At 36.3% G+C, this 16,813-nt stretch overlaps 1 protein-coding gene across 1 annotated transcript; it reads left to right on the forward strand.

Moving 5' to 3' along the window:
* The first annotated feature begins 1,957 nt into the window (after nucleotides 1–1,957).
* LOC143439628 (olfactory receptor 7G2-like) lies at nucleotides 1,958–7,276 on the forward strand. Its single transcript, XM_076925960.1, has 2 exons — nucleotides 1,958–2,099; nucleotides 5,327–7,276. Exon 2 carries the CDS (start codon nucleotides 5,340–5,342, stop codon nucleotides 6,273–6,275), a length of 936 nt encoding a protein of 311 aa, XP_076782075.1. The 5' UTR covers nucleotides 1,958–2,099; nucleotides 5,327–5,339; the 3' UTR covers nucleotides 6,276–7,276.
* Nucleotides 7,277–16,813: the final 9,537 nt, after the last annotated feature.

A 16,813-nucleotide genomic window follows, 5' to 3' on the forward strand; every position in this document is an offset into this window, starting at 1 on the left:
CATCCTCTGCTATGTATGCAGCTGGACCCATGGACTGCTCCATGTGTACTCTTTGGTTGGTGGTTTAGTCCCTGGGAGCTCTGGGGGATGTTGTTGGTTCATATTATTGTTCCTCCAATGGGGCTGCAAACCCCTTCAGCTCCTTCAGTCCTTTCTCTAACTCCTCCATTGAAGATCCCATGCTTAGTCCAATGATTGGCTACAAACATCCACCTTTGTATTTGTCAGTATCTGGTAGAGCCTCTCAGGACACAGTATGCACTCACTGATAAGTGGATATTAGCCCTAAGATACAATTCACAAACCACATGAAGCTCAAGAAGAAGGAAGACCAAAGTATGGATACTTCTATCTTTTTTAGAAGGGGAAGCAAAATATCCATGGGAAGAAATACAGAGACAAAGTGTGGAACAGAGACTAAAGGAAAGGCCATCTAGAAACTGCCCCACCTGGAGATACTCTCATCTTTCTCTTATATTCTGTTGGTTATTCTTGTGTTATAAATCCTGATCTCTGTTTTAGATTTTCCTTCTCCAGGATTGTCTCCCTTTGTGAGTTCTTTTCTTTTATATTGGTTATTTTGTTTATTTTCATTTCAAATGTTATCCCCCTTTCCACTTTCCTCTCTGAAAAACCCATATCCAATTCTCCCTGCCTCCATGAGGTGCTCCCACACCCACCCACCCACTCCAGCCTCCCCATCCTAGCATTCTCCTACAAGGGGGCATCGTGCCTTCATAGGACCAAAGACCTCCTGTCCCCTTTATGCCAGACAAGGCCATCCTCTGCTACATATGCAGCTGAAGCCATGGGTTCCTCCATGTGTATTCTTTGGCTGGTGGTTTAGTCCCTGGGAGCTCTGGGATGTCTGGTTGGTTGCTATTGTTGGTATTCCTGTGGGGTTCCAAACCCATTCAGCTCATTCAGTCCTTCCTCTAACTCCTCCACTGGAATCCCATTGCTCAGTCCAAAGGTTGGCTGCAACCATCCACATCTATATTGGTAAGGCTCTGGGTGAGCCTCTCATAAGACATCCATATCAGGCTCTGTCACCAAGTACATTTTGGAATCAGCAATAGTGTCTGGGTTTGGTGGCTGTATATGGGATGGATCCCTAGGTGGGGCAGTTTCTGGATAACCTTTCCTTCAATCTCTGCTCCACTCTTTGTCCCTGTATTTCCTTTAGAGAGGAGCAATTCTTGGTTAAATTTTTGAGAATGGTAGTTGGCCCCATTCCTCCACTGGGAGCCTTGCCTAACATCTGGATATGCTTTCTACAGGTTCTCTCTCCTCTTTATTGGGTATTTCAGCTAATGTCATCCCCATTGGGACCTGGGAGCTTCTTGCTTTCCTGGTGTCAGGGACTTTCTGTTGGCTACCCTGAATTCCCCATTCCTCATTGTTACAACCTTTGTTCAATTTCATGACTTTCTGTACATTTCTCAAGTCCCCTCCAATACCTGATCCTGCCCACCTTTTTTCTTTTTCCCCTCCTCTCTGTCTCCCATATCCCACCCACCCTTTACCTCCTGTGATTATTTTGTTCCCCATTCTAAGTAGGACTGAGGCATCCACATTTTAGACTTCTTGCTTCTTGACCTTCATTTGGTCTTAAAGTTGTATCATGGGTATTTTGAACTTTTTTCCTAATATCTGCTTATCAGTGAGTACATACCATGTGTGTTCTTTTGTGACTGTATTACCTCCTTCTGCATGATATTTTCTAGTTCCATCCATTTGCCTAAGGTATCATGGAGAATGATTTGAAAATGGAATAATAATATACAGATGGTAAAAAGTTAAAATACATGTTTGTGCTGCCCTTCAGTCACCTGGGATTGGAACTGTCTGACTAATGAGGCACTTTGGATATTAAACCCTGAGGGTCATGGAAGTTACATGTAATCTAATGGTGACCATCTACTTATAAGCTTTGTACAGGTAATAGGTAGCTTTACCGACCCTACTCTTAGTAATCACCTTTATTTCACAGGGTCACCTTGCCTCCCCACCTTATTGTGTTCCTCAGAACAACGTTTCCATATTTTTCCTGAAATCCACAGAGGAACTGAATGCCATTCTTTAATCTTAAAATTAAGGTAATCTGAAATCTCCTTTATTTATCTTCAGCACTACTGACAGGAGATAATTTATAGGTCCATTCCAGAATGTGTGGGATAAGGAAATGTCAGATATCTGCAGAATTTTCAATCATTTTTTCTGCTTGCCTCTCCTCATATACCAACATTTGAGCAGCTTATATTCTAGTAATTTCTTACATTAATTCTAAATATCAGTGCCAACCTACTCTTCCTAATTTGTGAAGGTTCTTCCAAGATTAAGTGAATTTTAGATCATTTGATGACTGTCAAAGTTATATAGTGAGTTGAAGTTAATTTTTTATTTATTGACTCAGGAAAAATAAAATATTTGCTGACATTGCTCTTTTTTGATATAACAAAAACTAACTGCAAGATTACACATTATTAAAACTGTTTTTTCTTTTAATTTTTATTGGTTATTTAATTTATTTATTTATATTTATTTACATTTCAAATGTTACCTCCCTTTCCAGTTTCCCCTCTACAAACTGCCTATTCTTTCCTCCTTTCTGTTTGCCTCTATTAATGTACTCCTGCACCCATACACCTACTCCTGCCTTACCACTCTAGATTCCCCCTATGCTGGGGCATCAAGCCTCCACAGGACCAAGAGCCTTCCTCCAATTGATGTCAGATAGGGCAATCCTCTGCTACATATATAGCTAGAGCCATATATACATTTTGGATGGTGGTTTAGTTATGAGAAAATCTGTGTGGTCCAGTTGATATTGTCCTTCTTCCTATGGTGTTACAAACCCCTTCAGTTTCTTCATTCTTTTCTTTAACTCTTTCATTTTGGTCCCTAGGCTCAGTCTGATGGTTGCCTGTGAGTATCTGCATGTATATTAGTCAGGTGCTGGCAGAGCCTCTCAGGGAACAGCCATAGATGCCAATAAAGCAAAAGGCACCCAGGACCCAACAGGGATGACATTAGGCAAGACAACTGACAAGGAAGAGATAGAACCTTTAGAGGCCATCTCCAGTAGATAGACATGGTCCCTAGTAGTGAGATTGGGTGACTCACCCATCTCAAAAATTTTAAAGCAGAATTGTTCATGTCTAAAGGAAATTCAGGGACAAACAATGGAGCAGAAAATGGAGGAAAGGCCACCCAGAGACTCCACTTAGGGATTCATGCCATCTGAAGACACTAAAACCATATACTATTGCTGATGCCAAGAAGCACTTGCTTATAGGAACCTGGTACAGCTGTCCCCTGAGGGGCTCTGCCAGCATATGATTATAACTGTTTTGATATTTAAATTTTAAAAGTAAGAAGAACTCTGAATAGAGACAATACAATAATATATACATATCCATAATAAGTTAATAAGATACTTTTGTGACCAGATCTATTTTTTTTATAAAAAAATCAACAAATCTAATAGTTTAAATCATCCTTTATGTTTTACTCTATTTTTCCTTTTAACAGAGAAAAATACATAGTATAATTTAATTATTCTTACTATAGTTTTATAAATAATTCTACAGATTCCACATAGTAATACCATTCTATAAATACTCTATTGGAAAGAAAAATATAAATAGTATTTTATGTACATAAGCACTGGAATAAATGAAATTAATATTAATGATATAGAGAAGAATATATTACTAAAATCTATGAAAATTAGCATAGAATGCAAATAGAATTTTACAAAGAAAAACAAAGATATTGCTCACAGATTTAAAAATTAAGTGCACTAAAATCTTAGAAGAATAATGAATAACAACTTTTGCATTCCATTGTGGAAATAAAAATGCACGATTCACATATGAATTCGAAAAGTAAATTTGCATCATTTTCCTTCTAGTAACATTTGGTGGTAATTTTCAACATATTTTAATTTAATGGTTAAAGATGACAATTTTTAGGTTTCACTATTTTTAAATAGTTTAAATATTTTATTAGGTATAATTATATTATTTAAAATTTTTAAAGTTTATTATGCTATATTTTTCTACTAGAAAATTAAGTATGTCTTGGAACTAGTATTTATGTTGACATGGCAACTATATTTTTTAAATAACTAGGCATCAGTATTTGTACATGAGACAATAGTAACATCAGTGTTATTTATTGAATTGTATGCTTTTCTTGCTTTGTTGTGTACAATATTTTAAACAGGGATTCTAATACATGAGTCCACTGAACTCTGATATTATTCAAAAGATTGATAGGAGGGTTTTGGAGGGAAACTGGAAAAGGGGATAACATTTGAAATATAGATAAATAAAATAACCAATAAAAAAGAGAGAAAAAACTGTAACCAAATAAAAGCACTCAACCCCCCCAAAAGATTATCTATTTTTCATTGTTTTTATTTTTTGATATTATAATATACATAAAATATTTATCCCTTTTCTATTCTTCTTCCCATATACTGTTTCTGTTCTCCTTCAAATTAATGTCCTCATTTTCACTAATTGTTTTTGTATACCTATATGTACATATTCATATATATACACACATATTTTTCTTAAATCTTAAATATTACCTATTAAGTACCTATAATGTTACTTGTATTTTTTCAGAAATCACACTTTGTCATTGGACAAACAATCGTTGTACTCCTATAGTGGAAGACAATCTCTTTTACTCCAAGCTTTTCTAACTTGACAAAAGTTCTCTGTGTAAGATTTCTTTCAGATCATGTGTTCACAAACCCATCACTTCTCTTGTGTACAATATTGTGAAAAGTTGTCTGATCATGTTTATGCATAAATAATTCACAATTAGCAAGCTAAATGTCCATCACATCCCACATACCACTTGTTAAAGATATTGATTTTGTATTCATATTCTCTTCCTCTCAACATTATATAATATTTTATAATAGCTTTCTGTTTTATAATTTAAAGAACATGTTTGACACAGTTAAAAAATATTTTCTTGTTTAAAAGCTTGACACTGAAGCCAGAATTGGATTGTGGAACATAAAATATGAACTAAGGATATATTTTTTCTTAGATTTAGTATGATTTTCATATTCCTAGAACTTTGGAGAATTTTTAGTTTTAAAATTATGTATAATTTTCTTTTATTCTTGTTTGACTCTATAATATAAGAAAACTCATTCACTATATAAAGTACTATAGTACAGAGGAGGATACAAAGAACAGAAGTAGAAGGTAAAGTGTGGGGATTGGAAAATGAAAGAAAAGGTCAGATTGAGTGAATACATTTTCTTCTGTAACCAATCATTTGTATTTTTTCCATTCAGAGTCTAAGAAATTATGGAATTAAAAAACCAGACAGGAGTAATAGAATTCTTTCTCTTGGGACTCTCAGAGGAACCAGAACTTCAGCCCATTCTCTTTGGACTATTCCTGCTTATGTACCTAGTGACAGTTTCTGGGAACCTGCTCATCATCCTGGCCATTGTCTCTGACTCTCACCTCCACACTCCAATGTACTTCTTCCTCTCAAACCTGTCCTTCACTGATATCTGTTTTAGCACCACCACTGTTCCTAAGATGCTGATAAACCTTCAGAAACAGAGCAAAGCCATCAGTTACACAGGCTGCATTACTCAGCTCAGCTTTGTATTACTTTTTGCTGGAATGGAAAACTTTCTTCTTGCAGCAATGGCTTATGACCGTTATGTGGCCATCTGCAATCCCCTTCGCTACACAGCCATCATGAAAGGGCACTTGTGTTTTGTGATAATTTTATTGTCTTTGTGCCTTAGCACCATGGATGCCCTTCTACATGGTTTAATGATTTTGCGGCTATCTTTCTGCACACTTCTGGAAATTCCCCACTTCTTCTGTGAACTTGATCAGGTTATCAAGCTTGCATGTTCTGACACCCTCATAAATAACATTCTGGTATATGTAGTGACTAGTGCATTAGGTGGTGTGCCCCTAGTAGGGATTATTTTCTCTTACTTTAAAATTATCTCTTCCATCCTCAGAATGCCATCATCGGGTGGTAGGCATAAGACTTTCTCAACATGTGGGTCTCATCTGTCAGTTGTTTCCTTGTTCTATGGGACAGCTTTTGGGGTATACATTAGTTCTGCATTTACAGAATCATACAGGAAGACTTCTGTAGCATCATTGATGTATACTGTGCTTCCTCCAATGCTGAACCCATTTATCTATAGTCTGAGGAACAAAGATATGAAAAAAGCTTTGAGAAAAATCATCTATTTTCTAAATAGAATCTAAACATCTATTTTCTTAATATTCCATTGTTACTTTCAATGTGGCCTTCTGAACTGTCTTATGGATCACTGGCCTTCAACCATTTGCATCTCTTACAATAGTGACTATATACCATAAAACTAAGTGTTATTTTTCATGCATATGAAAATACCTGATGTTCCTCTCTGGTTAGTGGGGATTTTGTATTCCTATGTGGCAATTCTGAGATTAATTTTCTGGAAAGTATCCATTTAAGCTGTCTCTGAACAAAGGATTATAGAAATAATTATCTTACAGCTTCTTTGGAAACACAAATAGGGCAATGGGGAGCAAGAAGACTTATCTGAGAACACTGCAAAAGAACCTCCTATTTCACCTTACCTACACCAGTATAATTACTAAATAGATTCTATGTACTTATTCTAATATTAGTGGAACTCTTACCCATTATCTAAGAGATACCTTTTTGTAGCAGATTAGACCATTATAAAAAGAATTAACCACTCAAGATGAAATAACCACTGTCCATGTGATACAAAATCTCAACTGATACATAAAAAGCACAACCCTGATATAGAAAGCTCTGGAACAATCACAGAAAAGGGAGTAGAATTTGAAAGAGGGAGATAAACAGGCATCTGTTGCATGATTGTGTCTCCTGTATCTGACAGGGGAGCTTCTACCATGAAATATTGTTGGTGTCTTCACCTAAACAAGACTTGCAAATAGTAATACCAATTAATATGCAAGTATGTGTGTGCCTCATTTAAGGCTCAATTTTTAGATGAAGAGCTACAGGAAATTAATCTCAGCTGAAAGAGAGAACATCATTCTCCTCCAGGAGAATTCTTACTTCATCTTTATAGGTGATCTAGGCATCAGCCCTAATGTATGTACCTATGAACAGCAAACAGCAAAGGTAAGACACACACACACACACAAACACACACACACACACACACACAGAGAGAGAGAGAGAGAGAGAGAGAGAGAGAGAGAGAGAGAGAGAGAGAGAGAGAGAGAGAGATTAAACATAGTCCTGTCAGATAGATGAGGTTATCTGAGGTTATCATGAGATATTACATAGCACCAGTATGGTTCTTGATGAATACTCATCTCATGAAACACCTATAGTCTTTTTAGAAACATGCATTTGTTGAATCCACAAAGATTGCCAGTGTTTTTGAATGGTCTTAAATGGTATGTATTTCTGATAAGATAGGTTATGGCAACACAAATATTCTGGTGATAAATTTGGGGATATTGAAATTACTGCTATATTATGTGATTCCTATTGCAATTACTTACACTGTGTAACTGCTGTTGGAAGAAAACAAGACACAATTACTGCTTAATAGTAAATAATAAAATATAGTATCAAATTCCAAATTTGTAGGACTTTTTGGTCATGAATTACTTTTCTATAACATACTTAATTATGCTTCTGCTTCATAAATTATCTTTGTTGTGTATAGTTTTAATAGATTTTATTGCTTTATGTAAATCTATGAACAAATCTCATAGACATTATCTAGGCACCTGGCTAATATTGATGTCACGTCATTTATTACATGACACTTATCACATCATGGTAAGTAATTTTCCCTTCCTCCTTGACTCATTATGTATGAATTAATACCTCCTCTTATATAGATTCCAGAAAATTAAAAGATTTTAAATAAAAATATTGAGAACCTCTATAAAATTAGAGAAAATTTTATATGAATGTATTTAAATTTTAAATGAACACATGAAACAAAATATTAAATAAAAATGCACATATAAAACACATTTAGGTTTGGAACTTTCAGAAATATTGACATTTCTGAGAGTAATAACTTTTTCAATTAGTCTCTTCACGGCAGTTATTAAACTGGCATGCTTTTCATAAATAAACTCTTACACTATTATTTCCTGTACACATCCACCATCCAGAATCTTTTTTTCATAGTTCTGATTCCATTATTGTGTAGCTGCTATATTACATTACTGTAATATTGGAGAAGACAACTATAATGAAGGATCATGTAGAAAACAAGAAATGATGATGTGTAATAAGTACATGTATGAAAATATTATGAAGAATTCAGTAACCTGTTACAATTGATAGGTTTCAATAATATGATTAGTAAAATATTTTAGTACAATTTAATAATAAAACACACTTAGAATTACCTGAATAATATTAATGAAAAGAGGAGACTCTAAAATGCATAGACTTTGGCAGGTGTTCCGTGCTGACATATTAAAAGCAAATTATGGCACATTCAGATGTTCAGCATCCTAAGAATATATCTTTAAGAATTTCAAATATTAACATTATATATATTCAGTAGTATTTGTATGTTACATGTATATGGATGTGTACATATACACATGTTTGTTCTATAGATAATACAAAAGCCCTTCTATTTCCTTTTTAAATTTTTTTTAATTCTTTAATCCTTTTTTATAGTCCAGTCCTCACCTCTCTCTCAATCTGACTCATTACCCCTTCCCATCCCATACTTCCCATGTCTCCAAGAGGATTTCCCATCCCCTACCCCCACCCCACCTGGCATCTCCAGTCCCTGGGGCCTCAAGTCTCTCAAGAATTAGGTGTGTTTTCTCTCATTGAGGCCAGAACAGGCAGTCCTCTGCTGTATATGTGTCAGGGGCCTCATCTCAACTGGTGCCTGCTGCCAGATTGGTGGCTCAGTGTCTGAGAGGTCTCAGAGGTCCAGGTCAGAGACTGATAGTCTTCCCATTGAGCCAACCCCCTCCTCAACTTCTTCCACCTTTTCCCCAATTCAATCACAGAGGACCCCAACTTCTGTCCATTGGTTGGGTGCTAGTATGTACACTTGACTCTTTCAGCTGCTTGTTGGGCCTCTTGGAGGACAGCCATGCTAGGATCCTTTCTGCAAGCACACCACACCACTGCATAACAAACATTATCAGGCCCCAGGGCCTCCACTTGAATTTTATCCCAATTTGGGCCTGTCGCTGGACCTCCTTTCTCTCATGCTCTTCTCCAGTTTTGTCCCTGCAGTTCTTTCAGACAGGAAAAATTCTGGGTCAGAGCTTTTGACTGATGGATGGGAACAGCATCCCTCCACTTAATGTCCTGTCCCTCCACTGGAGGTAGACTCTACAAGTTCCCCTTTTCCAATATAAAGCATTTCATTCAAGGTCTATCTCTTTGAGTCCTGAGAGTCTCTCATCTTCTAGTTCTCAGGTACATTCTAGAAGGACTGCCCATGTCCTACCTCCTGAGGTTGCCTATTTCCATTTCTTTTGCTTACCCTCGGGGCTTCAGTCATGCTCCCCAAACCCAGTACCTGATCATGTTCACCCTTTCTCTCCTCTGTTTCCTCCTCCACCGAAATTCCTTCTTCTTCTTCTTCCCTTTGCCCCCTCTGATTGCATTCTTCTCCCTCACAAGTGAGATTGGGGCATACTCACTTGGGCTTTTAGGCTGGTTAACCTTCCTGACTTCTGATGATTGGGTATTCTGTACATTTGGGGGCTAATATACACTTATTAGTGAGTACTTACCATGCATGTGCTTTTGGGTCTTAGTTACTTCACTCAGGGTGGTATTTTCTAGTTCAATCCATTTGCCTGTAAAACTCATGATATTCTCATTCTTAATAGCTAAGTAGTATTCTATTGTGCAAATGAACTACCTTTTCTATATCCATTCTTCCACTTGGGACATTTGAGTTGTGTCCAGTTTCTAGCTATCATGATTTCTTCAGAAACTCTTACCATTATTTTATACTTCTCCCACTTTTTGTATCTATCATCCTTCCTCCTCCCTAATTATAAATAATAAAACCTGGCCCAAGTTTGAAATATTGAAGTAGACAATGGACATATTACAATATACAGTAGCCTCAAATAAGGTAAAAATATCTAGGCATCAATCTAACCATGAGAGTGAAGGACTATTGCTGTGAAAACTTGGAATCACTGAAGAGGTAAAAACACTAGAAAATGGAGATACATCTATGCTGATGGTCTGCTAAAATTAATATTGTGAAAATAACTTTTAATCAAAAAAAACTAAATACAGGTTCAGTACAATCCCAATACAAACTTCGACCCAATTATCCATAGAAATATAAAATACTATCCTAAAATTTGTATGAAATCCAAAAGTCATGTAATAGTCATAAAAATCTTATACAAATGACCAATGGTCTAGGGATTATCATTCCAGAGCTGAAGATATATGACAAAAATCATAGACTAAAAACAGCAAATAGCATAAAATGAGTATGGATAATTTTGGCCAATTAATATTTGTAAAAAAAAAAATTCTGATTACAAGCTGTGGAAGAAAAAGCATTTTCAATAAATAGTGGATTTTATTTGCAGAAAAATTAGACTCATATTTATTACTTTGCATAGGCATCAGTCCTTCTTAGAAGGAGGAACAAAATACTCATGGGATGAAATATGGAGACAGTGTGGAGCAGAGACTGAATGAAAGGTCATCCAGAAACTGCCCCACTGAAGGATCCATCTCATATACAGATACCAAACCCAGACACTATTGTGGATACCATGAAGTGCTTGCTAATAAGAGCCTGATATAGCTGTCTTCTGAGAGGCTCTGCCAGAGCCTGACAAATACAGAGGCAGATGTTTACAGCCAACCACTGGACTGAGCACAGGTACCCTAAAGGAGGAGTTACTAAAAGGACTGAAGAAGCTGAAGGGGTTTGCAACTCCATAGAAAAAAACAACAATATCAACTAACCAGAACCCCCTAGAGGTCCCAGGGACTAAGCCACCAACCAAAGAGTACACATGGAGTGACCCATGGCTCCAGTCGCATATGTAGCAGAGGATGGTCTTGTTGGGCATCAATGAGAGGAGAGGCTCTTGGTCCTGTGAAGACTGAAGGCTTCAGTTTAGGGGATTGCCAAGGCAGGGAGTCAGAAATGCGTAGGGGGGGGGGGGGAGAACATCCTCATAGAAGCAGGGGAAGGAAGGATGAGATAGAGGGTTTCCAGAGGGGAAACCAGAAAGGGGGATATCATTTGAAATGTAAATAAATAAAATATCAAAAAAGGAAGAAAAGAAAAAGAAAAAAAGAAAGAAAGAAAGAAAGAAAGAAAGAAAGACCTAAGACCTAACCAGGATGTAAACAAGACCTAAACAGCAAAACTTTTCAGCTTCTTGCGGGCCTTGTCTGCCTTCAGTTTGTGGATTTGGCTTGTTTTTGAATACATTCCCTTTGACCTTCAGGTACAGGCTGTGATACATATTGCTAAAAGACAACCTAGTCAATATAAATTTGGGAATAGACTTTATGAATATGCCATTTTTGTCCCAATATTTAAGGCTGACAATTGACAATTAGAATTTCACAAGACTTAGAATCTTCTGCACAAAGAAATCTTCTGGACAAAGAGTGAGAAAATGCCAACTAAATATCTGGCAGATAATTAATATCTGAGATATATAAGTAGCTCTAATAAACAAAGAGTCAAAAAACAAACCACCAATTAAAAATGGTTCTGGGACCTCAATAGAGATTATCAAAAAAAAAAAAAAAAAAAAAAAAAAAGAAAGAAAGAAAGAAAAGAAAAAAAAGAAATGGTGATGAAGTGTGTCAAAAATTTATCATTATTACTACCAGTTGTAAATATATAAACTGAAACAATTTTGAGATTTCTTCTTATTCACATGATATGGCAAAGTTAAACAAATATTAAAGAAGTCAAAGTGAAATGGGAACTGAGTTGGAAACAGTCACTTTTCATATAAATATACAAAAAATTATAATATGCATAATTATGTGTATAAGTACAAATATATGATTATAATAAACTTTTCTTGTTTAGGAGGACAATGATTGCTCCAAAAGCCAAAGATAGCCTAACAGAAACCCAAACACAAGACATGAGAAGCCCTCCTTTGACTTGTTTGCTAGGGATATTGAAGAAATTCCCCAAATATATAGACCATTCTGATTGCCCTCAAGGGGTAAAAGTTGGATGGTAAGAAGTGGAAACACAATGCAATTTTCAAACAGGCTTAGAGATCTTTGATCTAGAATTATCCTGAATATTATTTCTCTGAACACTAGCTTCCATTATACCTGAAGACAATAGGGAAACTTCCAAAGGAAAGAGGCCACTCACAGTATTATTGACATATGATGTCTATAAAATACAGCAATGACCAGCCTGACATAATAACCCTAAAGTTACAGTAGTGGCATGTATAGCATGGCCATAAACTAACAACTCCCTAATCGGACTGGAGACTTATTCAAGAAGAGGAAATACTGCCAGTATCTAGTACTATGGTACTAGACACCAGATAATCACTTAGTGTTATTGAAGTCATGCATATTGGAGGAGCACCTATAACCAGTACATTACTAAAACAGTATAACACTTAATAACAATCCAATTACTTGTACTTATATTCACAAGTAAATGTAACCTTAACTCCTAATCAAAGAAGTTTCTCATTACCACAAACAGGGGCAACTACAGAAAAGCAATCACTTAATAACAATCCAATTACTTGTACTTATATTCACAAGTAAATGTAACCTTAACTCCTAATCAAAGAAGTTTCTCATTACCACAAACAGGGGCAACTACAGAAAAGCAATCAAAATATAAACTTGTGACTCCCAGTCACAAGGCATGCACCTAAAAAGTCACTCTTACACCCAATGCTCAGGGAATACTGTGGAAGATGAGGCAGAATATTGTAAGAGTCAGAGGGTTGGAGAATTTGCTTTTTGATAATGTCTCGTTGTAATATCTGAAGCTACTCCCATAAAGTCTCTGCAACAAGATGACTATATGCCTGTTGAACAGAGACAACACAACTGGAGATGTCAAATTGGATAGGGAAAATACCAGGAGGCCCCAGTCCTATTAAAAAAAAAACTATAGACAACTAAGGAATGCTGAGAGTTGAAGAAACACTCTTCTCCAGGGACAAGAGCACCACCTGGTTATTCAATGTCAAAGAGTGAGCCTATCATCCATAAATACAGGTAACATTACACAGACTGAGTAGATAATGATTAGGAGAATATATATATATATATATATATATATATATATATATATATATAATTTAATGCAAAGTGGGCAATAAATTTAGAAAACAGAAAAGAAATGTACATGGAAGAATTGAGATGGAATATAGGGAAGATAAAAGTATTGTAATTATAATCTCAGAAAAAATAATCTATGGCTTCTGGGAACAGTGTTATTCACTAATGCTGAATACCTCCTTTCTAACTACTTAGAGTCATTTTGTACACACTTTGTTAAAATGTTTACCTTCATTTTTCACTGCATTAGATCAAGATACAACAGAGCAATTAATATAATAAGTCCTTAAATTTTTATCATATTTTATGATAAGAACTTTAAGACATTTTTCTTCTACTCATTTTCTATATAGCACATTTCTGTCTATTATATACACAATGATATATCTTTAAGCATCATAACTAATCATCAGTTGTAACTATACACTGACTATTTCTACCTTTGTAATCGTGTTTTCTCAAGCCTTTGGTAATTGTAGTCTGTTCTTTTTGTGTGTGATCAATTTTGATAGATTCTACCAACACTGAGATCCTTCTATCATTGACATTATAAGTAATGTTCCCTATGTCTATTCATGACACCAATGAGATCACATCAATGGCAAGACTACATGGGTTTCATGGCAGAGTAATGATCATTCACTATGTTTATCCTACATTATCCATTCCTGTGTTCATGACTCTTCACATTTATTCTATAGAATGAGTGTCTACCACGCCTAGTATTGGGTAAAGAGGGACACACTTTTCTCTTTTTGTATTGAAATACATAATTTCTATAAATATTAGTTTGCTCCTATGATATTTTTATATTTTGAGTAATAAGAAAACTACATGATACTACATTCTCAGAAACATTGCATAACTATACATCTTTTCTGAAGCCAAATATGCCTTTTTTTAACCTTACATAGTTGTGGTTTGATGATGTGGTTCCCTTATGTGCTTTACTTAGTAATTGGTAATATTTTTCACTTCTGTGTTCATGTAATTTATAGCTTAGGGACTAAGATGAGGAACTTGCTCAGTTTCCTGGGTATCTTGTTATTCCAGTGTGACATCTTCTCAGTTATAGTGCATAGTTTTCTAGTTACTGATATTGAATAATTTTTTTCACATTTTCTGACATATGTCACTAGCTCCTCTACTATATTCTTTGGAGAAATGTTTATCCAAAGACTTAGAGCATTTTCTGTATGTATATATAGTCACATAGTAATTCATTTACCCATGCTTGCCTGTGCATGCACACACATATTTATACTGACATGGAGTGTCTTTCTCAATCATTCCCCACATTGATTTTTGACATTGTTTCTCACTGAATCTTGTTAAGTAATTTAGAATGGCTGTCAGTGAGCCCCAAGGATCCTCTTGCCTCCTCTTTCTGAGCACTGGCATCACATGTACATCAATGCTGTGAATGGCTCTTAACACGGTATGATAGACCTAACTTGGGTCCTCAGACTTACATAACAAGGGCTTCACTGACTTTAGTATCCACTAAGATATTTAGAATATTTTTAAAGTAGGCTTTTTCAAATTCTTTTATTCTGCTTTTTCTCAGACTTATATATTCTATATAAAAACATAGTCATGCATGTCTTGTAGAAGTTGATCCAAGCATTTGATATTTTTTTATATATGTCAGGCATTTTTTTGTTGTATAAAAACATTTATTTTTATGTGGTCTACATCATCAGCTTTACTTTTGCATGTCCAAATGCTACTAGGAAAACACATGTCCTGAAACATTTCTCAAATCTTTTGTTTTGGGAATTATGTGACGTTGGTTCTTACATATAAATCACAAATCCACTAAAAAACATTACTTGAATTGTGTCATGGGTATTGCAACTTTTTCTACTACTAATATCTACTTATTAGTGAGTACGTACCACATATGTGCTTTTGTGACTAGATTACCTCACTGAGGATGATATTTTCTGTTTATAGTTATTGGCCTGTGAATTTCATGAAGCCATTGTTTTTAATACCTGAGTAGTACTCCATTGTGTAAATGTACCACATTTTTTTGTATCCATTCCTCTGTTGAGGGACATTTGGGTTGTTTCCAGCTTTTAGCTACGATAAATAAGGATGCTATGAAAATAGTGGAGCATGTATCCTTGTTATATGTTGGAGAATCTCTTGGGTATATGTCCAGGAGTAGTATAGCTGGATCCTATTCCCAATTATATGAGGAAGTGCCAGACCAATTTCCAGAGTGTTTTTACCAGCTTGCAATCCCACCATCAATAGAGGAGTGCTCCTCTTTCTCTACATCCTTGCCAGCATCTGCTGTCACCTGAGTTTTTGATCTTAGCCTTTCTATATGAAGCTCAAGGTGAAGGAAGACCAAACTGTGGATGCGTCAGTCCTACTTAGAAGAAGAAACAAAGTAATCATGGGATGTAGAGGGTGGGAAAGACTTGGGAGGAAGGGAGGAGGGGAAGGGGGAAACTGGGTATAGGATCAGGTGTGTGGGGATATGTACAGAGGGTCAGGAAATTGAACAGTGGTTTGTAGCGATGGAGAATGAGGAACTGGGGGTAACCACCAAAAAGGCTCAGATGCCAGGAACAATAGAGGCTCCCAGAACCCAATGGGGGATTGTATTAGCTGAAATACCCGAGAACTTGTAGAGACCATATCTAGAGGTTAGGCATGGTCCCCTGTTGAGTGATTGGGTCCACCCACATATCTCAAAAATTTTAACCCCAAATTAGCAAATATAGGGACAAAGAGTGGACCAGAGACTGAAGGAAAGGCCACCCAGAGACTGCCCCATCTAGGGATCCATCCCATATACAGACACCAAACCCAGACACTATTGCAGATACCAAAAAGTGCTTGTTGACTGGAGCCTCCAGTACAGATATGGATGCTTACAGCCAACCTTCAGACTGACAATGGGGATCCCCAATGGAAGAGTTTGTAGAAGGAATGAAGGAGCTGAAGGGGTTTGCAACCCCATAGGAAGAACAACAATATCAACCAAGCAGACCCCCCCAGAGGTCCCAGGGACTAAACCATCAACTAAAGAGTACACATAGTGGGACCCATGGCTCTAGCTGCATATGTAGCAAAGGATGGCCTTATCTGTCATCAGTGGGAAGGGAGGCCCATGGTTCTGTGAAGGCTTGATTCCCTAACGTAGGGGAATGCTAGGGTGGTGAGGTGGAAGTGGGAGGATGAATAGGTGGAGTGAAACCCTCATAGAAGCAGGGGGGATGGGATAGGAGGTTTGTGGAGAGGAAACAGTAAAGGAGGATAACATTTGAAATGTAAATAAATAAAATAACCAATAAAAATAACAGTATTTGTACTTGTATTATTATACCATTTTATTTTACTGCACAGTACTTTTAATTTGACAGTTATGTCAGACATTATGTAACACAGCCTAAATGAACGAATATATGCCTGCATTATCACTGAGAAGTATCAGAAAAAACTCTAAGGAAGAACATAGATAAGACAAGCA

This window comes from Arvicanthis niloticus, chromosome 27 (assembly GCF_011762505.2).
Source record: "Arvicanthis niloticus isolate mArvNil1 chromosome 27, mArvNil1.pat.X, whole genome shotgun sequence".
Lineage (NCBI taxonomy): Eukaryota > Metazoa > Chordata > Mammalia > Rodentia > Muridae > Arvicanthis > Arvicanthis niloticus.

Bases quoted from the DNA above. Each gene is read 5' to 3' on its own strand.
- LOC143439628 (XM_076925960.1), top strand. From the start codon at position 5,340: ATGGAATTAAAAAACCAGACAGGAGTAATAGAATTCTTTCTCTTGGGA.